We start from the raw sequence: 21,424 nt of genomic DNA, 5'->3' as shown, positions 1-21,424 counted from the left end.
CTTTTTTTAATATCTTTTTGTCAATCGCTAATTAAAGATGAAGTTTAATCTGCTCCTATTTGTATTCCTGGGCTTTTCTTCCCCCCCATCATCAACATGCTAATGAAATTTGCATTTTCATAACATAGCTTATCTTAGAGCCAGCCACTGGCTAGACACTCCCTCCCCCCCACACTAAACCTCTTTGGTCCCCAAAGATAGAAGAAAGTTCTTTGATTAAAGTAATTTAATCTTTAATTCTGTGTTTAACCACTTCCCGCCCGGCCTATAGCAGATTGACGGCCGGGAAGTGGTTCTGTTATCCTGACTAGGCGTCATACATGCCGGCGCACGCCCGTGGGAGGGGGCACACACCACATCTCCGATCGTGATAAGGAGCCTCTGTCAGAGGCTTCTTACCACGTGATGAGCTGTGACCAATCACAGCTGATCATCGCGTGAACCAGGAAGTTCCAGGTAAACGACAGGGAGAGCCAATCGGCGGCTCTCCCTCTCAGAAGGGGGGGGTCTGTGCTGATAATCAGCTCATTGATTATCAGCACAGCCCCCTCAGATCTGCCAATCAGCTACCAATCAGTGCCAAGAAGTGCCCCAATAATAAATTCAGCAGGTGCCCACCACAGTGCCAATCAGAGCCCACCACAGTGCCAATAAGTGTCTAGCAGTACATCTGTCAGTAACACATCAGTACCTACCTCATCATCAGAGCTGCTCATCGGTGCCGCCTATCAGTGCCGCCTGTCAGTGCCCATCAGTGCCGCCTGTCAGTGGGATCAGAGTTGTTGCACCACAACCATCCACCATGGTCCGTATTTCCCGCACTGTGATTGGGCGTATAGCGGTCATGTGCGGAGGCGGGACTTCTAGGCGTTCACAGACAGGCCAGCCCCATGACGCCAACACGCCCAATCACAGGCCAGGCACCGGTCACCAAACATGGCGGGGGAAATCAAACATGGAGGCACGGAATGTCGCCCCCCGGAATGACGCGCCCGGGGCCCTGTTTTCCGGGAATCTAGTCTAGTCCGCGGGACCCCGGGACACACTTAGAATTCCCGGAGGAAACCCCTCGGATTCAGGGACGGTTGGGGGGTATGCGCCTGTCTGTGCCCATCACAGCCGCGTGTCAGTGCCCATCAGTGCTGACTGTCAGTGCTGCATAATAGTGATGCCTATTGGTGCCCATCAGTGCTGCATATCAGTGTCCATCAGTGCCCATCAGTGAAGGAAAAGAACGAATTTTATGACAGAAACTAAGAAAAACTTTAGATTTTTTTTTTTCAAAAATGTTGGTCTTTTTTAGTTTGTTTAGCAACAAAAAATAAAAACCCCAGAGGTGATCAAATACCACCAAAAGAAAGTTCTATTTGTGGGAAGAAAATTATAAAAATTTAGTTTGGGGACAGTGTAGCATGACCGCGCAATTGTCATTCAAAGTGTGACAGCGCTGAAAGCGGAAAATTGTCCTGGGCAGGAAGGGGGGGAAGTTCCCGGTATTGAAGGGGTTAAAAAGCTGCACTGAAGTGCAGGGGAGACATTAGGGGTCCAGAGGAAGGCGAAGCATGATCCAATTTTCTAATTACTCATTTATATTAGTAATTATTAGTTTACTAATTAATTTACTAATTACTAAATTAATTTACTAATTAGTAATACATTTACTAATGTATATTAGTACATATTAGTAAATATATTTTAAAATATTATATTTAATATTAACTTAGGGTTAACTTTTGCTCCAGTTTTGCGTTTCAAAGCGTTTCTTTATATCTATTATTAAAACCCTTCAGGCTTTTCTCATTCATTTGGGTACTGACAGATCATGTGACCACAGCGGGCGGTGCAGTGTCACATTCCGCTCCCTATCACAGAATGCTGCGGAAGTGACGTTTTTTAGCCGCCATCTTGAACACTCCGGTAATCGCGTCGCCTAGCAACGGCTTTACCCGGGAGCTTTTTCATGCCAGTCCTTCGACCAGCCTATAGCAATACACGTTTCAGCGGCCGTGGGCGTATCCTTTTACTGTGATTGGAGGGAGGACGGGAGAGGAAGCACGTGCCCGAGCCGGGCGGAAGTGGCGCCGTGGGCCATGTGTGAGTATGGAAGAACTGGCAAATGGGGGAAACAGAAACGCTTCACTCACTGACACTTTCTCAGTCTGTGCTGTTAGCGCCGCTGGAGTCCGGTGTGTGTAGGAGGGATATTTATTGTGTGTTTTCTTCAGGTTAGACGCATGCGGGTCGCAGTAGGGAGCAATGGTTCTCTCCACGTGTGGCACTACTAGTCTCAGCAGGCCTGCTGCCATGGCTGGGAATGCTGGGAAGTATTATTACACTGCAGGTAGACAGTCCCAGCTTGTAAGGGTTACACAGTGACCCTCTAAGGCCCCATTCACACTTGTGTGTCGACTCGTGTAAACGCGCGTTTTTTTTTTTTGCATGGCATATGCAGTTCTGCAAAAAAAAAAAAAAAACGCGCGTTAGCACGACACACAGGTGTGAATGGGGCCTGAGAGGGTCGCTGTGTAATCCTTACAAGCTGGGACTGTCTACCTGCAGTGTGATAATTACAATTGGCTTCAAATACTTGTGACAGACGCGCCATGAGAAGCTCCAAGGCCTTTTGTGGGCGGTGAGATTCACGCTTTTTAAAAAAAATTACGTTCTGGCATGTGACAAACGTGCGTTTCCTAGCTGGAATTAACAATTAGACCTCATTCACATTTGCGGGTTCTGGGAACACGCACAAAAATGCACATTGCACTTGCGGTACCAGTAATGGCACCCCAAACGCGGCTAAGAAACGCACGTTGCGAACACACCAAAAAGCACGGTTAAAAAAAAAAAATAATGCGTAAATCTTCACACCCCAAAAAAAAAGGTGTGGGGTGTGTGGGGCAGCCCATTCCAATTACTGGATTGCAGTTCAACAGTCCCAGCTTGTGTGGATTACACAGTGACCCTCTGAGGCCCCGTTGACCTGGGGCGTCACGCTAAACTGGGGTACACACTATAAGAAAATTGGCCAAACGATCGTCCCATTTTCCTAGTTGTTCCACTGGAAGTCGGAACTAAGGATGAGCTCTGGCGTGTTCGCAAAGTCCACGTGCAGAGCCCGCCAGGAAGTCGGCACGGCGCTAATCACAGGCAGGGAGACATTTCCCGATCTCTGCAGCCGAGTATCGGGACAATGTCCCCCTGCCTGTGATTAGCGCAGCGCCGTGCCGACTTCTTGGCGGGCTCTGCACGTGGACTGTGCGAACACGCCGGAGCTCATCCCTATTCGCAACTCCACACGGCCGCCATTAGACATTAATGGCTGTGTGTTAAGTTATTTTGAGGGGACAGCAAATTTACACTGTTGTATAAGAATTTTCCTACACACTGGCCCGGATTCGCGTAGAAGCGCGCATCTTTGTGCGGGCGTAACGTATCCTATTTACGTTACACCTCCGCAACTTTGTCAGGCAAGTGCTGTATTCTCAAACCAAAGTTGCGGCGGCGTAGCGTAAATAGGCCGGCGTAAGCCCGCCTAATTCAAATGTGGAAGATGTGTGTTATGTAAATTTAATGTGACCCCACGTAAATGACGCTTTTTACGAACGGCGCATGCGCCGTCCGTGAAAGTATCCCAGTGCGCATGCTCCAAATTAACCCGCAAGATGCCAATGCTTTCGAAGTGAACGTAAATGACGCACAGCCCCGTTCACGGACGACTTACGCAAACGACGTCCATACTTAACATTGGTACGCCTCATATAGCAGGGGTAACGTTACGCGGGGAAAAGCCTAACGTAAACGGCGTATCTGTACTGCGTCGGCCGGGCGTACGTTCATGAATTGGCGTATCTAGCTGATTTACATATTTCTAGGCGTAAATCAGCGTACACGCCCCTAGCGGCCAGCGTAAATATGCAGTTAAGATACGACGGCGTAAGAGACTTGCGCTGGTCGTATCTTAGTGAAATTTTGGCGTAACTGATTCTTTGAATCAGGCGCCAAGATACGACGGCTCAGACTCAGAGATACTACGGCGTATCTGGAGATACGCCGTCGTATCTCCTACGAGAATCTGGGCCAATGTCTTTCCTCAGTTCTGACTATTGGTTGGCTCGGGCGTGTGCGCAACTCCACGTGCCCGCCAGGAAGCTGACACTGCACAGCACTAATCACAGGCAGTGATGAGACATTCCCCGATCCGCGGCTGTACAGATCAGGAAATGTCTCACTGCCTGTGATTAGTGCTGTGAAGTGTCCTGGCAGGCACGTGGAGTTGCGCACACGCCCGAGCCAACCAATAGTCAGAACTGAGGAAAGACATTGTGTAGGAAAATTCTTGTACAACAAAGGTTGTTTTTTTTTGTTGTTGTTTATTTATTCTGATCATGCACAGTCTTTCGTTTCTAATTTTTCTCGTACAAAAATTGCCCAAAAACGGTACACATAAGGCCCCTGTCAGTTTTTTTGGCGGACCTGAACGGCCGCTCCATGCTTGTCTATGGAGCGTCAGATGTCAGCGGTGGCATGGCAAATGTCTGACATTTGATCCGATCAGCTAAAATCAGGCGGTTGGCGATACGTCGCCATCCGTCCTGGCGGATCAAGTGAGATCTGATGAAAACATACATGCTGTCCGTTTTCAACCGATCTCTCCATAGCAAGCAGCGGCGCTCGACAAGCCCGTCCACGCTCAGTGAGCAGAGAGGGACCTGCCATCTGCCGGCTCAGTGGAGATGAACAGGGAGATCTCCCACTGAGCTGGCGGACGCCGCTGACGGAACCGCCCCCGAGTTTGCCCAGATGATTGATGTCTATCATAAAATGTTCCCCCCGGCAGATAAGGCCCCGCCCCCCGTATTGCGTAGGCGTGTCACGGAGTTTCCGAAAGGAGCCGAACATGCGCCTGCGCACCGACTAGGAGCCGTGTAGAGCTGACTGCGCAGGTGCCGTATAGAGCCGACTCGCAGCTTTACCTGTTCGTCTCCTTTCCGAAACTCTGTGACGCGCCTACGCAATACGGGGGGGACGGGGCCTTATCCGCCAGGGGGAACATTTTCTGATAGACATCAATCTTCTGGGCGAACGCCCAGATTACATTGCGGCTCAACTTAGAAACGCCTACTCCCGCGGAAGTACCCGGAAGACGGATTGCAAATGTAGATTATAAGGTATGTACAGCCTAAAAAAAAAAAAAAAAAGTGACGACTGTACATGCTGGTAGTATAAAGAATTTGGTCTTATATAAATGTTATTTGGGTGAACCTCCGCTTTAACAAAGCAATTATTATTACAGACTTCCCTTATTTGTAGGTTGATTGGAGAGCTGATCGATGTGTAGAGCTCAGCTTTGGAGCCTGAGATGGAGTCTGTCCTGCTGGTGGCTCCAATTACTGCACTGGAGTTTATAGGCGACTATCTTCTTGCTGGTAAGATTTGTTTTTTTAACCTGTGATCGCAATGTTGGGAAGGGGTGGGGGGTGATTATCAAAAGCAAATCAAAGGAGACCATGCAAGAGCAGTGCTAAAAACAATAATTTTTTTGGAGAAGGTCATTAAAGTGGAATTCCACCCAAAAATGGAACTTTCACTTTTCGGAATCGTGAGCTTCCATTCTGTCCTGTATTCTAGCAATTATTTTCTCCATCAACTCGTCCTTAAAGGGGTTGTAAAGGTAAATTTCTTTTCACGTTAATGCATCCTATGCACTAAGGTGAAAACAAACCTGGCAATGACAGCCCCCCGTTTTACTTACCTGAGCCCGTTCACCTGCTGCACTCGCCCCTGACGTCCTCTTCTCCACTCAGTCTGGCCGTTGATTGGCTAGATTGGATGCACTTAAGAAATAGAGAAAAACACATACATGTTATTAATCAAGATACATTATTGTGAATATAAACAATATTGTATCTTGATTAATAACATGTATGTGTTTTTCTCTATTTCTTTAGTCACATGACAATCCTATCTATTTACCATTTGATTATACAATAAGTGCTCCTGAAGAAGCGGCTAAACCCGCGAAACATGTTGAGCATTAACTAAGTATTTTCTGTGGATGTTTTCAATATGTTATATTGGGTAACTATAGGATGTAACAAAGTCCCTTCATGATTGTCATGATTTATTCTTCTATTCTATGAATATGTTAACTTATATCATTTTGTAATAAAATCTTTTTGTAATTTCTTAATTCTGAATGTATCATCAGTTAATATACAGTACCTCAAAAGTCCACACACAGCCTCTTCCCAATTCTTATCTTTCGATTCAGATAATGTATAATTTCAAACAGCAGACTAATGCTTAATGTACCGTATATACTCGAGTATAAGCCAAGTTTTTTTTGTGCTGAAAATGCCCCCCTCGGCTTATACTCGAGTCACCTTTTTGTGCCTGATCTCCTGGACTTTGGGCACCCGGTACTGGCTGGCCGTAGGTCCCCTGAACCCGAAACTTGGCACACATGTATCTCCAGTTCTTCTCTACAATTGTGCGAAGTTTACTGTCTGGGGGACCTACGGCCGGGGAGCACCGATTTTTCAAAGCCGGGCACCCCTTCTACTGTATATACTCCCATGTTAAACGTAAGTCTAGTCATGGGCACAGTGAGGCATGGGCACAGTGAGGCATGCACATGGACACAGTGAGGCACAGTGAGGCATGCAGATACACACCCTAGGCTTATACTCGAGTCAATAAGTTTTCCCATTTTTTGTGGTAAAATTAGGTGCCTCGGCTTATATTCGGGTTGGCTTATACTCGAGTATATACGGTACAATACCAATTAATAAAAAAAAAAAGTTCTTGTTTATTGCTCATTCTTTCATAAGATTCTTCTTGTGTTCTAGGTGAAGGGCCCAACCTTACCGTCTACAGTATAAAAGCCAACGGTACGAACCGACCCAGAATTCAGCAAAATGTGCTGGGAGGTTACACCATACATGGCATAAAACCTACTTCCGCATCGTGCCAGGCACAAGATGTATGCCAACTTTGTGTGTTCGGGAGCAAAGGGCTGACTGTCCTGGAGTTCAGCATCACTGACCAACATGTAAACCTGTCTCAAGTCTGTTGCCTTCGGTGCCTCCACGATTGGATATGGGACGTCCAGTGGCTTCATGAAGGTCCACAAACAGCGACCTACTTGGGCTTAGCCTTGGGCCACAATTCAGTGGCTCTTTATGATTATAAGAGTGGGAGGGTCTTAAAGGAAGTACACTGCGCTGAGAAATGCATCTTGTATTCTGCCCATTTTGTGGGCAAAACCTGGCAGGAGCTTACTCTGATCTCTGGGACGGTTTTCAACCAACTGGTTATTTGGGGAATGTGCGACCAGACAAACGGCGAAGGAAGAGTGGAACCTCGAAGAAGGATAAGTGGCCATCAAGGTGTGATATTTAGCATCTTCTATGAAAAAGTTAAAGGGATGCTGGCTTCAGCTTCTGATGACCGTAGCCTCAGGGTGTGGAAGGCTGGAGATCTTGCAGACTCTGAATCGGACATCCAGTGCCTTCTTGTGTTGTATGGACACCAGTCCCGGGTGTGGTCTGTCAGACTTCTCCAAGAAAACATCGTCAGCATTGGAGAAGACTCGGCCTGTATCATCTGGAACTATACTGGTGATATTGTTCAAAACTTTAAAGGCCACAAGGGTCGGGGTATCAGGGCAGTTGCTGTCCAAGACCAGCTTGGTTGGGTGGCTACGGGCGGAGCAGACTCTGGTATTAGGATTTGGCAAATAAAAGGCAGAGCGCCTTCATCTAATGGGCTTGTAAACTTAAATTTTAATTCCTCTGAAAGAATTGGAGTGCCAAAGGCAATTGCAATGATAGATACAAGCTGTCTTCTGGTAATGACAGACGTGGGTTCCATATACATGAATGACCTTCTAAGCAATCAATGGACTTTTGTCCTGGCGGATGAGGCCTATCGCTCATATAGTCTTCTGGACGTGTTCAAATCTTCAACGAACATTCTGTGTGCCATTGGCAATATAGCAGGGGGTGTTAAGATCTTCTCCGTGCCCTTCAGTGGTAGTTGCCCAGAGCTTAAGCTTTATGATGGAAAAGTCCACAGCTTGACCTGGGTTCCATCACCATGCTTGTCGCCAGACAGGTGTCATCTTTTCATTTCAGGTCCCAACGGAGTTATGAACTGGCTTGAAGTCGCATTTATTTCAGGCAAAATACACTCCATCTCGGAGAAGGGGTGTTTCAATTTGCCAACCTGCAAGCAAAGGTGGCACACAAGCATAGCCTTTGTGCCTACCGAAAATGTGATAGTTTGTGGTGACCGCAGAGGGTCGCTAATGCTGTTATCAATGAAGGTTACTGGAATATGTCAAGGTAACGATGCAACGGGTACACCTTCAACAAGTGATTGTCCACCATCTACTGGTTCCTCAGTAGATCTGGAGGGATGCTTGTTTCCTATGGTGTTCAGTCTACCAGAACAAAGAGAAGATCCCGTTTCTGTTCTTTATGGAATCCATGGTAAATTAGGGGTAACCTCAGTCACCTACCATGATGGCTTTGTGTATAGCACCGGCCGTGATGGACTCTACCGTCAGCTGAAGATCGAAGGAGGCCAGTTAATTCTACTCCGCAAACTGAAGTCTTGCAAAGGCATGGAATGGATTGAACGTCTATTGTTTATGCGGGATGGCAACTTACAGATCCTCGGCTTCCATTCCACTGACTTTGTGGTCTGGAGCGCCAAAACCAACGAGAAGCTTCTTTGCGTCCCATGCGGTGGAGGACACAGGTCCTGGAGCTACAAGAAGAAAGGTCCTAGAGAAGTTTTTGCCTACATCAAAACTGGTGATGTATTTGCCTACCAGAGCCAGCCGTTAGAAACGTTACAAAGTGTCCTGAAGGAGCCGTTGCATGGCCGAGAATTGACTTGCATCAAGTATGCTGGAAATGTGAAACTCAAAGAGAAACGCATCCGCATTCTGATCACAAGCAGTGAGGATACCACAGTGAATGTTTTAGCTTTTAATGAGGTTTCCAAAGAGATTTGGCAGATTTCAACCATCAGTGACCACCTATCCAGTGTGAGGACGTTGGCTTTGGCCAAAACCAATTCTCAGTCACTGGAGAATGGCATCCTTTCCTGTGTGCTCTTCACTGCTGGGGGTAGAGCACAGATAGAGTGTTACCGTCTTCTGGTCCAAGCACAGGAGGATGAAGGTCAGGTTACATGCCAGGTCATCCACTTGGCCTCCCACAGGCTGGACGAACACTGGGACAGGATGAAGAATAAGCATCGAATGATTAAGGTGGATCCAGAAACCAGGTGATTGTTAATAGTGGAATTTATCTTTTTTTTTTTTTTATTATTATACACGATCTATATATCGCCAACAGTTTACGCAGAGCTTTACAATGTAGAGGGGGGACAACACAATAGAGGAGGGGGTGGTGCAGGGCCAATCCGCCCTATAGGCTCACTATGCAAGCCGCTTAGGGCCCCGCAAAGCTGCAGAGGGCCCCCCAAATTACTAGAGGCCCGCCTGGTGAGAAGTAATTTTCGGCCCTGCTTCTCAACTCGCTGGCTGCATGGGAGAAGAGGTAAGAAGTAAGCACCCCCCGCTTCTCACTTAAGAAGTCATTTCCGACAGCAGAACACCCCCTCTCCCCGCTTCTGAACTTTAATGTGACATGCCACTGTCGGCAGCGCCCCCATCCCCCCCCCCCCCCCCCCACACTTATCAACTTTAAGGCCTAGTACACACGAGAGGATTTATCCGCGGACCGTTTCCGCGGATAAATCCTCTCGAGGATTTGCGAGGATTTGGATCCGATGGAGTGTACTCACCATCGGATCGAAATCCGCGCCCAAATCCCCTCGCGATGACGTGTCGCGCCGTCGCCGCGATGATGACGCGGCGACATGCGCGACGCTGTCATATAAGGAATTCCACGCATGCGTCGAATCATTGCGACGCATGCGGGGGATCCCTTCGGACGGATTGATCCGGTGAGTCTGTACAGACCAGCGGATCAATCCGTTGGGATGGATTCAAGCGGATAGATTTGAAAGCATGTCTTCAAATTTCTATCCGCTTGAAATCCATCCCAGGGGATAAAAATCAGCGGAAACAGATCCGCTGGATTGTACACACCAGGGGATCTATCCGCTGGAGCCGGTCCGCGGATCAATTCCAGCGGATGGATCCTCTCGTGTGTACGGGGCCTGATGTGACATGTCATTTTGCTTAGGGCCCCAGGGAGGTCAGGATCGGCACTGGGGTGGTGGTACAAAAGGTAATGGCTGCGGAGAATGATTTGATGGGGGTGGCTCTGGGACAGTTGTGAGGTGGGTGTGGGATAGGCTTCCCTGAATAAATTAGTTTTCAGGGATCTCCTATAGGTGGACAGGGTAGGGGCTGATCCGACATACTGGGGCAGGGAGTTCCAGAAGATGGAAGAGGCTCTGGAGGAGTCCTGAAGGCGAGCATGGGAGGAGGTAACAAGGGAGCTAGAGAGCAGGAGGTCCTGGGAGAAGCAGAGGGAGCGATTTGGCCGATATCTGCAGATGAGGTTGGTGATGAAGATGGGGGCGATGTTGTGAATGGCCTTGTATGTTATGGTCAGCATTTTGAATTTTACACGGTGGGGTAGGGGAAGCCAGTGAAGGGAGGAGCCGCAGTCACGGATCGGTTAGTGAGGTGTATTAGTCTAGCAGCAGAACTCCTAACAGACTGAAGGAAACCTCTAGTGGCAAAAATATGGTGGCTTCTGGGGCGTATATCTACAGGGGTCGCAATAGCAACCCGGCCCAATGCTCCGGGGGGCACGTGCCGCTGACCTGTACACATGAATAGGAGAGGCGGCGGGGCACCAATCCCTGTCCATTTTCCTCCTGCAGCCTCTAAAATCCTGTTTCTCCCTCCTGTAGTCATTCAGTGGCCGCAGGAGGAAAATGGAGGGGATCGGTTCTTCTCCTTTCCATCTTCCACTTCTTTCTTCTGCTCCCCTCGTTCTCCGCAGCTCTGCTGGCTCCCTCCATCCCCATGGCAGCTGTGTCTGATGTGCCAGGATGGAGAGCAGGAAAGGGGCCCATGTCATTTATTGGCCTCTTCTTTTTCTGAATGGACAAGGTCAGTGATTAGTACCAATCACTGATTCTGTCAATTTATAACTAAAGCATAGTAAAATGTGTTTACTATGCTTCGGATTGTGAATTAACGGGAAGCTCTGTTCAGAGACATTCCTGTCTATTCATTCTGTGCTGCTGAGGCTGCAGAGATGAAAAGTGAGGGCTGTTTCCTCAATCTCCTTTCTCTGTCTCAAAGGTGAAACATCAGCGGTCTGTTTAGACCCCTAATATTTCGCTTAGGCCCCCCAATGGGGTTTTTTAGTTAAAAAAAAAAAAAAAAAAGGTATTAAAAATATATATATAAAAAACTTCTACTGACACCAATGGCAGAACTACCAGGGTCGCAAAGGTCACCCTTGTGTCCAGGCCCTGGAGTTCCGCCACCGGGCTCAGAGAGTCAGGGGGAGCACTTTCTTTCAGTTTCTTGCAGCGGGGCTCTGAAGGTCCTAGTTACACCTCTGGGTGGCTTCCATTGCTAATGATTAGGAATACTAGTTCCCTGGCTCTCTCTCTGTCTTCAGTCCCTTCTGAGGCACTAAAAAGTCAAAGAGTAAAGTCAAAACTCAGTGGGCTAGATTCACATAGATTAGCGGATCTTTAGATCCGCGTAATCTATGTGATTTACCATCTGCCGGCGCACTTTTGCGAGGCTATTGCAGTATTCACAAAGCACTTACCTCCAAACTTGCGCCGGCGGATCGTAACTCCCCCGGCGGAATTCAAATTCCGCGGCTAGGGGGAGTGTACAATTTAAATCAGGCGCGTTCCCGCGCCGATTTAACTGCGCATGCGCCACCGGCGATATTTCCCAGTGCGCATGCTCCAAATGACGTCGCTAGGACGTGCCAATAAAAAAAAAACAGGTGCAACCTGCTCATTAGAGAGTTCTAGGTCTGACTCAGCAGGGAGACATGCCGGACCTCTGCAGAGAGACCACTGCTTACACTCACAGAAAACAAGGGGCTAGATTCAGGTAGGGGCGCGCAATGTTACGGCGGCGTAGCGTATTGTATTTACGCTACGCCGCAATAAGTTAGAGAGGCAAGTGCTGTATTCACAAAGCACTTGCCTTCTAAGTTATGGCGGCATAGCGTAAATGGGGCCGGCGTAAGCTTCCATAATTCAAATGTGGATGAGGGGGCGTGTGCCGTCCGTGTACATATCCCAGTGTGCATTGCTCCAAAGTACGCCGCAAGGACGTATTGGTTTCGACGTGAACGTAAATTACGTCCAGCCCTATTCGCGAACGACTTGCGCAAACGACGTGAAAAATTAAAAATTCGACGTGGGAACGACGTCCATACTTAACATTGCGTACGCCTCATAGAAGCAGGAGCAACCTTACGCCGGAAATGCCTCACGCAAACGACGTAAAAAAATTCCGCCAGGCGCACGTACGTTTGTGAATCGGCGTATCTAGGTCATTTGCATATTCTAAGCTGAAATCTACGGAAGCGCCCCTAGCGGCCAGCGTAAAATTGTACACAATTATACGCCGGCGTATTCAAGTTACGTCGGCGGAGGAAGCCTATTTTTTCAACGTATCTGCCTTTGAGAATCGGCGTAAAGATACGACGGCGTATCTTGTTGCTGAATCTAGCCCAGTGGCTATTGTGTGCAGCATGCACACAATAGCTTCTTCTTGAAGCTTGTTGAAAGCCTGCTGAAGCCTGCAAGCAGCTTTTTTAAAGTGGCAATCAGCACTTCCATTGGGATCTGGTCTCAACATTCACAAGTTGGAGCTGAATGGTGCTTTATAAGCTTTCCTGAAGGCTCTGCAAAGGGTTTGCAAATCCTGCTGTTCGTGCTGCCCTTTAACAAGCTGAAGCCCGTGCGAAACTACACTGAAGAATTACATTTGTATCTGAATGTGAAATATGATCAGAGAAAGAACGATCGTAATCTGTAACTTTTCCTTACTGCCTTGTATCAGGTACATGTGTATCCGAGCCCTGGATGACGTTGTGCTGGGACGATCCTCCTCTGGTCTTTTCCTGGCAGCTGCCTGCAGTGACGGATCTGTGAGGTAGGTACATGTACAGTTCAGGAAATTATCCTTCTTTATTCATGACTTACTGAACTCACTAAGGCTCCTTTCACATTTTTGCGACCTGAAAGTTGCATAATTTTTAACCAAATTTTTTTGGCCGCGACTTGAAGCAAGGTCCATAAAGGCATGTATGAGCGAGTTTGGGGTGGAGGAACTTGAATTTGCTGCACAGAGTCCTGACCTCAACCCCATAGAACACCTTTTGGGGGCATTAGGGCTGAGACTGCGAGCCAGGCTTTCTCGACCAACATCAATGCCCGACCTCACAAATGCGCTTCTGGAAGAATGGTCAAACATTCCCATAGACACACTCCTAAACCTTGTGGACGGCCTTCCCAGAAGAGTTGAAGCTGTTATAGCTGCAAAGGGCGGGGCCAACTCAATATTGAACCCTATGGACCAAGACTGGGATGCCCTTAACCACTTAAGGACCGCCTCCTGTAAATATACGTCAGCAGAATGGCACGGCTGGGCAGATGTACGTACCAGTACGTCCTGTACATCTACCCAGCCGTGGGTTGCGGGCGCACGGACCCGATCGCCGGTGGGGTCCCGCGATCGGTCCCCGGAGCTGAAGAACGGGGAGAGCCGTGTGTAAACACGGCTTCCCCGTGCTTCACTGTGGCGGCTGCATCGATCATGTCATCCCTTTTATAGGGAGACACAATCAATGACGTCACTCCTACAGCCACACACCCCTACAGTTGTAAACACACACTAGGTGAAACATAACCCCATGAGCGCCCCCCTTGTGGTTAACTCCCAAACTGCAACTGTCATTTCCACAATAAACAATGCATTTTTTGCTGTGAAAATGACAATGGTCCCAAAAATGTGTCAAAATTGTCCGAAGTGTCCGCCATAATGTCGCAGTCACAAAAAAAACACTGATCGCCGCCATTAGTAGTAAAAAAATAAATAATTAATAAAAATGCAATAAAACTATCCCCTATTTTGTAAACGCTATAAATTTTGCGCAAACCAACTTATTGTGATTTTTTTTTTTTTTTACCAAAAATATGTAGAAGAATACGTATCGGCCTAAACTGAGGAAAAAAAATATTTTTTTATATATTTTTGGGGGGATATTACAGCAAAAAGTAAAAAATATTGAATTTTTTTTTAAATTGTCGCTCTATTTTTGTTAATAGCGCAAAAAATAAAAACCGCAGAGGTGCTCAAATACCACCAAAAGAAATCTCTATTTGTGGGAAAAAAAGGACACAATTTTGTTTGGGAGCCACGTCACACGACCGCGCAATTGTCAGTTGGTCCTTTACCTGCATTTTGGTCCGGGGCTTAAGTGGTTAAAGTTCATGTGTGTGTAAAGGCAGGCGTCCCAATACTTTTGGTAATATAGTGTATATTAATTGATTCACAAGATCATCTGCCTTTTTTTGCTATCAGATCTCTGTAAGCTCTAGAAAGATTTATATTACCTTTTTATATATATATATTTTTTTAGGTTTTTCATGATGTGTGAGGATTTGCGGAAGATGATTCTGGTGGCGGAGACCTTCTATCACCAGCGCTGTGTGATGAAAGTGGAGGCGTTTGTCCACCGATCTGCGGACTCTGACAGGTGACGATCCCTGAAGGTTACTGTGGTATTGATTGAGCCCCCGACCTCCTTATTGCGACCGCAATCCCCGCTCAGCACCAGATATCCACACTTGGCGGTGGTGAAGCCATATTTGTGTTGGCTCGATCCTCTTCTGTCCACACCCTTTATTTCACCAAACATAAACAGGATGGAACTTTTAAATGTCGCTACTTCTGTTGGGCCTGACACATAGTAACATTATTAAAGTGGTTGTAAAGGCTGAAAGTTTTTTTTACCCCCCTCCCCCCAATACTTAAGCCCGATCTCGATCCAGCAAGACCAGGTCTCTCCCTCCTGATTGGCTGAGATGCAATGGCTCCCGCTGCTGTCAATCGCAGCCAGTGAGTGGTGCACTCAGGAGTGAGCATGCACAAGTGCCCCCACAGCAAGCAGCTTGGCTATGGGGGCATTCGGGAAGGGGGGGGCGGCCCAGCGCGCTGTGCAAAACCACTGCACAGAGCAGGTAAGTATACCATGTTTGTTGCCGTATATACTTGAGTATAAGCCGACCCGAATATAAGCCAAGGCACCTCATTTTACCCATTTTGCCCATCTGCATGCCTCGCTGTGCCCATGCCTCGCTGTGTCCATGCCTCGCTGTGTCCATGCCTCACTGTGTCCATGCCTCACTGTGCCCATGCCTCACTGTGCCCATGACTAGACTGACGTTTAACATGGGAGTCTATGGAAGGGGTGCCCAGTTTTAAAAAATCGGTGCTCCCCAGCCATAGGTCCCCCAGACAGCAAACTTTTCACACTTGTACAGGAGAAATGGGGCCACAGGTGCGCCAAGCTCCGGGTCCAGGGGACCTAGGACCAGCCGGTACCGGGTTCCCAAACTCACCGGGGAAATGACCGTTTAACATGGTAGTCTATGGAAGGGGTGCCCGGCTTTGAAAAATAGGTGCTCCCCGGTCGTAAATCCCCGGGGCAACAAACTTTGCACATTTGTAGAGTGGGGCTACATGTGTGCCAAGTTAGGGGGTCCAGGGGAACTACGGCCGGCCGGTACCGGGTCCCCAAAGTCAGGGAGATCAGGTGCAAAAAGGTGACTCAAGTATAAGCCGAGGGGGGCATTTTCAGCACAAAAAAATGTGCTGAAAAACTCGGCTTATATTCGAGTATATACAGTAGTTATTTTTTTTACAACATTTTTCCTTTACAATCCCTTTAAGTAATAAGATCACTTTTCTCTTCCATTCATGGACGGACACAGCAGCCTTTGACCTTGGGGTATTATATCCTTCCTTCCAGGAGAATTAGGCAGAAAAACAGCACTTTAAGTGTTAACAACACTTTCCTCAGTACAGCTCCTCCCAGGGGGTGTGGTCCCCCGGTATAACCCACACTCTGCCTCAGCAAGCAGTACAAACAAAAGGAGGGGTGGGTGCTGTGTCCTTCCATGAACTCAGAGAAATGGATTTTACGGTGAGTACAAAAATCCTATTTTCTCTTCCGTTCATGGACGGACACAGCAGCCTTTGACCTTAGGGACGTCCCCAAGCAGTGTCAAAAAATTCGAGGGGTGGGAAAACAACACAGCAAACCATGCTACACCCCAACAAAACCGGAGGAACTCCAACCCTAAACTGATGCCTGTAACACCTTGCGGCTCGCCCCCGCCCCCACTCTCTCCTCATTGGCTCACTGGCTGTGATTGACAATGAGGAGGAGACCTGAAAGAGCCGCTGCTCTTGTGCTCATCGCTTGATAGAGATGGGACTCAGGTGAGTATGGGGTGGGGTGGGGGTGTCAACACAGAAGGTTTTTTTCCTCCATGTATAGAATGCATCCCAGCTTTGGGGGGCATGGAGAGTAGTATGAGCAGATACTTCTCCCGAGAGCAGGGAAAAAGGGGGGGGGGGGGGTAGAGATACACACAAGTGTGAACGGGCCCCATATAAAATAATGCTAATCCTCTTATTGTGCATTCTCTCCTATCAGCCATGGTGTGTAAAATCGCACAGGTTTGGACAGGAACTAAACGTCCTTTATTTTCATCATTGTCTGACACATTTATGTATTTAATACATTCAGTAATATGTTGTTTTTTTTTCTACTGCAGAGTCTGGCTGTGCAGCGCCTCCACTGATGGCCGCATTGCATTCTGGGATGTAACCAGCACTGTAGGTTGTGCTCACAAGTTGCTGGACAATGAATACACAGATGGGCGACCTTGGGGTGAGTCCTCTCCACCTTTGCCAATGTTGTTCATCATTTTTTTTTTAGATACTATAAATGGCAGTTCTGTCCCGCCACTTCCAGCTACTGTGTAAATCCTAAATACCCGGGGCCAGTTAGGTGCCAGAGCACAGGAACCCGCTCTGTGCCGTGAGCAATTTCAGAGAAAACGGGCCGCACACCAATGAAGTCTCTTTAAAGGGGTTGTAAAGGTAAAAAAAAAAATCCCTAAATATCTTCCCTTACCTTAGTGCAGTCCTCCTTCACTTACCTCATCCTTCCATTTTGCTTTTAAATGTCCTTATTTCTTCTGAGAAATCCTCACTTCCTGTTCTTCTGTCTGTAACTCCACACAGTAATGCGAGGCTTTCTCCCTGGTGTGGAGTGTCGTGTTCGCCCCCTCCCTTGGACTACAGGAGAGTCAGGACGCTCTCTACGTTGCAGATAGAGAAAGGAGCTGTGTGTTAGTGGGCGTCCTGACTCTCCCGTAGTCCAAGGCAGGGGGCGAGCACGACACTCCACACCAGGGAGAAAGCCTCGCATTACTGTGTGGAGTTACAGACAGAAGAACAGGAAGTGAGGATTTCTCAGAAGAAATAAGGACATTTAAAAGCAAAATGGAAGGATGAGGTAAGTGAAGGAGGACTGCACTGAGGTAAAGGAAGCTATTTAGGAATTTATTTATTTATAAAAAAATGTTTTAAATAATTTATCATTTTCCTTCCACTTCACAATTATGTGCCACTTTGTGTTGGTCTATGACATAAAATCCCAATAAAATACATTTACGTTTTTTGGTTGTAACATGACAAAATGTGGGAAATTTCAAGGGGTGTGAATACTTTTTCAAGGCACTGTATAACTAGGAAGGAGATATTAAAGTGAACTTGCTGCATGTGAAAGCACAGGTATCACATAACGGGCAGCAGAGCCTGAAATTATGAGGAAGGCCTCTCCTAAGCCCCGTATGCGTGGGCTGAATACCGGCATCATCGGCCGGTTCAATAAAAACGTCTGACAATCAGCGCGTGTGTATGGCAGCCGGTCAGACAGAACCCGGCCTGGTTCCTGGTGGCTTTCCTTCATTTCTTCAGCTGTGGTAAAGAAGTGAGTTTTAGTTATGCAGATACTGGTAATACTGGTTGTAGGATATGAGGATTAGTGAGGTCATCAGAGCGGTTGTTATTGTGAGCTGAAGAGGAGAGATTAGCCGTTAAATGCTGTAATACTAGCCGCCGCGGCTCGTGTTTGGCGAGGTTGTCGAGCACTTCAGGTGATCCGCGCACATCAATGAGGCTCATTACACATTCATGAGGTGCCGAGTGATTTCCTCAGGCTTTTGACAATGGAGAGAATCCGATCTGGGACACATCGGTGACATACGGACGCCGGGGGTTATGGTGCGCATCATTACTCGCCAGCCGAACACCGTGACGGTCAGCGTTCGGACATGTCAATGGCAGAAGTCCTCTGCGCCCTCAGAGAACTGTCACTGCTTGTATTTGGAATTCGCAACTGACCCTGTCTACCTTAAAGGGTCACTAAATGAAAAAAAAAATGTTCTTAAAAATAACAAACACGTCATACTTACCTCCACTGTGCAGTTCGTTTTGCACAGAGTGGCCCCGATCATCTTCTGGGGTCCCTCGGCGGCTGTCTCTGGTCCTCCCCGCAAGAACTTATCACCTTCATGCGAGAGAGCTTGCATGGTGATGAGTCCTTGCGGGCGCACTCCCGTGATACAGCAGCACCATATCACTCGGCCCCGCCCCTCGGCACGCCGCGTCACTGGATGTGATTGACAGCAGCGCCAGCCAATGGCTGCGCTGCTCTCAATCCATCCGCTCTAGCCAATCAGCGGCCAGGATGTCCTGCAGTCCCTCGATGTCAGGATCCGCGGCTGATGTTACCATCAGCTGTCGGGTGCTGCTGCCGCCATTGCGGGCAAGGGAAACCGGCAGTGTAACCTTTCGGCTTCACGCCGGGGAACCCTTCTGCGCATGCACGAGGCTCGCTCATCTCTCCTACTGGCCCGGCGGCCGGGGGAGGAGGAGGGAGCCCCACGGTGACGTCACAGGCTGCGGCCCGGACTCCTAGAAGTGGTAAACGATACCTGTCAAAGATATATCCTGTCCCCCCCCCCTTTCCCTCCCGAAAGGTGCCAATTGTGCCACCGGAAGGGGGGGGGGGTTTTGGGATCAAATGAACGGAAGTTCTACTTTAGGGTTGAACTCTGCTTTAAGTAATACTTGTACCTATTACTTACCCAGAAATGGCTCCATGGGACCTGATTTATCTTCTACATTTTTTTTCACCTTAATGCAATCTAAAAACATCTGATGATGCCAAGGCCCCCCCCCCCCCCCGAGCCCCCGTTTTACTTACCTGACCCCTGCAGGAAAGCTCCAGCCCCCTACTTTCTGCTTTCAAGCAATGCATCCAGCTTCTTCCCAGCAGCAGCACTGTGATGTAAGGGAGAGTAGAGGACTCAACTTCTGATGGTGGGATGGCTCTTGACATCTAATGTAAAGGGGAGGGGATGCGCTGGACATCTAATCTTACAGATACAACCGGCCCTTTTCAGGACAATCATAATGCTGATGCGGCCCACGATGAAATTGAGATTGACATCTATGGTATGGATCTGGGGGGGGGGGGGGGGGCGGGACTAATTTGGTCTGACTTGGGCACGATTTCAGCCCATTGATCTGAATGGAAGTCGGGATCATCATCTTAACTGATCCGACTTGTAGCATGGGACTTGTGCTCTGAGGATATTGAGGGGGAACCCCACGCCAACATGGAAAAAAAATGGCGTGGGGTTCCCCCTCCAGATCCTCAGAGCACAAGTCACATGCCGTAAGTCAGATCAGTTAAGATGACGATCCCGACTTCCACTCAAATCAATGGGCGGAAATTGTGCCCAAGTCAGACTGACACAAGTTGGACCAGTTAAAACGGCTCTCATAGGGAACCATTGATTTTTGACATGTCATGCGACTTGAGCTCTCGAGCGCATGTCGGACCAGTGTGAATCGGCCCTTAAACATGATGGGCTAGATTCAGGTAGGGAGCGCGTAACTCTGTGCAGGCGTAGCGTATCCTATTTACGCTACACCTCCGCAACTTTGACAGGCAAGTGCAGTATTCACAAAGCACTTGCTCCGTAAGTTGCGGCGGCGTATCGTAAATTGTCCGGCGTAAGCCCACCTAATTCAAATGTGTAAGATGTGGGCGTGTTTTATGTAAAATCATCGTGACCCCATGTAAATGATGCTTTTTACGAACGGCGCATGCGCCGTCCGTGAACGTATCCCAGTGCGCATTCTCCAAATTACGCCGCAAATAGTCCATGCTTTCGACGTGAACGTAACTTACGCATAGCCCTATTCGCGAACGACTTACGCAAACAACGTAATCGACGGTAAATTAGACGCTGGCCCGACGTCCATACTTAACATTGGCTACGCCTCATATAGCAGGGGTAACTTTACGCCAGAAAAAGACGAACGTAAACGACGTAAAAAAATGCGCCGGGCGGGCGTACGTTTCTGAATCGGCGTATCTACCTAATTTACATATTCTATGCGTAAATCTTAACGAAGCGCCACCTAGCGGCCAGCGCAAATATGCAACTAAGATACGACGGCGTAAGATACTTACGCCGGTCGGATCTTAGGGAAATCTATGCGTAACTGATTCTAAGAATCAGGCGCATAGATACGACGCCGCACACTCAGAGATACGCCGTTGTATCTCGTTGCTGAATCTGGCCCGATGTATTGAAAAAATTCTCTGTAACTTTCATTGCTGGAAGACATACGGTACCCCCCCCCCCCCCCCCCCTCCCTTCCCCACGCTTTGCAGTACATGTACTCTTTAAATAAAGTTCCTTTTCCTGACAATAATTGGTACAAATGATTTTCCTTCCAGACTTGGGATCGGCCTGCTTCACCCTCTCCGCCCACCAGTGTGGCATCAATAGCTTACACATACGGAACACAATGGAGGGTCAGTTCCTGCTGGCCAGTGGAGGAGATGACAACTCCATCCATGTTTGTAAGCTGGAGCTGGATGGTAAATCTAAGGACGGACAGACGGGTGGAGTTCGTCTTCTCCAGTCCTTCTCCATCACCTCTGCACATGCTGCTCACGTCACCGGCCTGCGCATCCTGCGGCACGACCTCCTGGCCTCGGCCTCTGTGGACCAGCGCCTGACCCTGTGGAACCTCAGTGCAGACGGCCTCCAGCACCTCACCACCAGGTTCTGTCACGTGGCCGACGTGTCCGATCTGGATTGTTGGACGAGCGGGGGTGGAGGACACTGGTGTGTGCTTTGTGGGCAAGGACTGGAGATCGTGGTGTGCAAACACTCAACGTGACATTCCATTGTGATTACGTGTATAAGAAATAATATGCAGGAGTAGATCTGCAGCATTCGTAAACAATAAATCTGATTTTTATCTGCTGGAGGACCTGTGTGGTGG

General features: G+C 48.2%; 1 protein-coding gene across 4 annotated transcripts; it reads left to right on the top strand.

Moving 5' to 3' along the window:
• Positions 1-1,990: 1,990 nt before the first annotated feature.
• Positions 1,991-21,409, top strand: WDR6 (WD repeat domain 6). Of its 4 annotated transcripts, none has more exons than XM_040358929.1 (7): positions 1,991-2,094; positions 5,311-5,426; positions 6,849-9,297; positions 13,037-13,129; positions 14,619-14,735; positions 16,822-16,937; positions 20,871-21,409. In XM_040358929.1, the coding sequence occupies exons 2-7, from the start codon at positions 5,360-5,362 to the stop codon at positions 21,317-21,319; spliced, it is 3,291 nt and encodes a 1,096-aa protein (XP_040214863.1). In that variant the 5' UTR covers positions 1,991-2,094; positions 5,311-5,359; the 3' UTR covers positions 21,320-21,409. The 4 variants fall into 4 exon arrangements, with proteins under 4 accessions (XP_040214863.1, XP_040214861.1, XP_040214862.1 ...); XM_040358927.1 differs by having other exon boundaries at positions 1,992-2,094; positions 5,294-5,426; XM_040358928.1 differs by having other exon boundaries at positions 2,093-2,186; positions 5,294-5,426.
• Positions 21,410-21,424: the final 15 nt, after the last annotated feature.

The sequence above is a fragment of the Rana temporaria genome, chromosome 7 (genome assembly GCF_905171775.1).
Source record: "Rana temporaria chromosome 7, aRanTem1.1, whole genome shotgun sequence".
Taxonomy (NCBI): domain Eukaryota; kingdom Metazoa; phylum Chordata; class Amphibia; order Anura; family Ranidae; genus Rana; species Rana temporaria.
This window is presented reverse-complemented; position numbering and strand designations above follow the sequence as displayed.

Bases quoted from the DNA above. Each gene is read 5' to 3' on its own strand.
- WDR6 (XM_040358929.1), top strand. From the start codon at position 5,360: ATGGAGTCTGTCCTGCTGGTGGCTCCAATTACTGCACTGGAGTTTATA. The intron at 5,427-6,848 runs GTAAGATTTGTT...CTTGTGTTCTAG, and splicing joins AGGCGACTATCTTCTTGCTG to GTGAAGGGCCCAACCTTACC. The intron at 13,130-14,618 runs GTAGGTACATGT...ATATTTTTTTAG, and splicing joins TGCAGTGACGGATCTGTGAG to GTTTTTCATGATGTGTGAGG.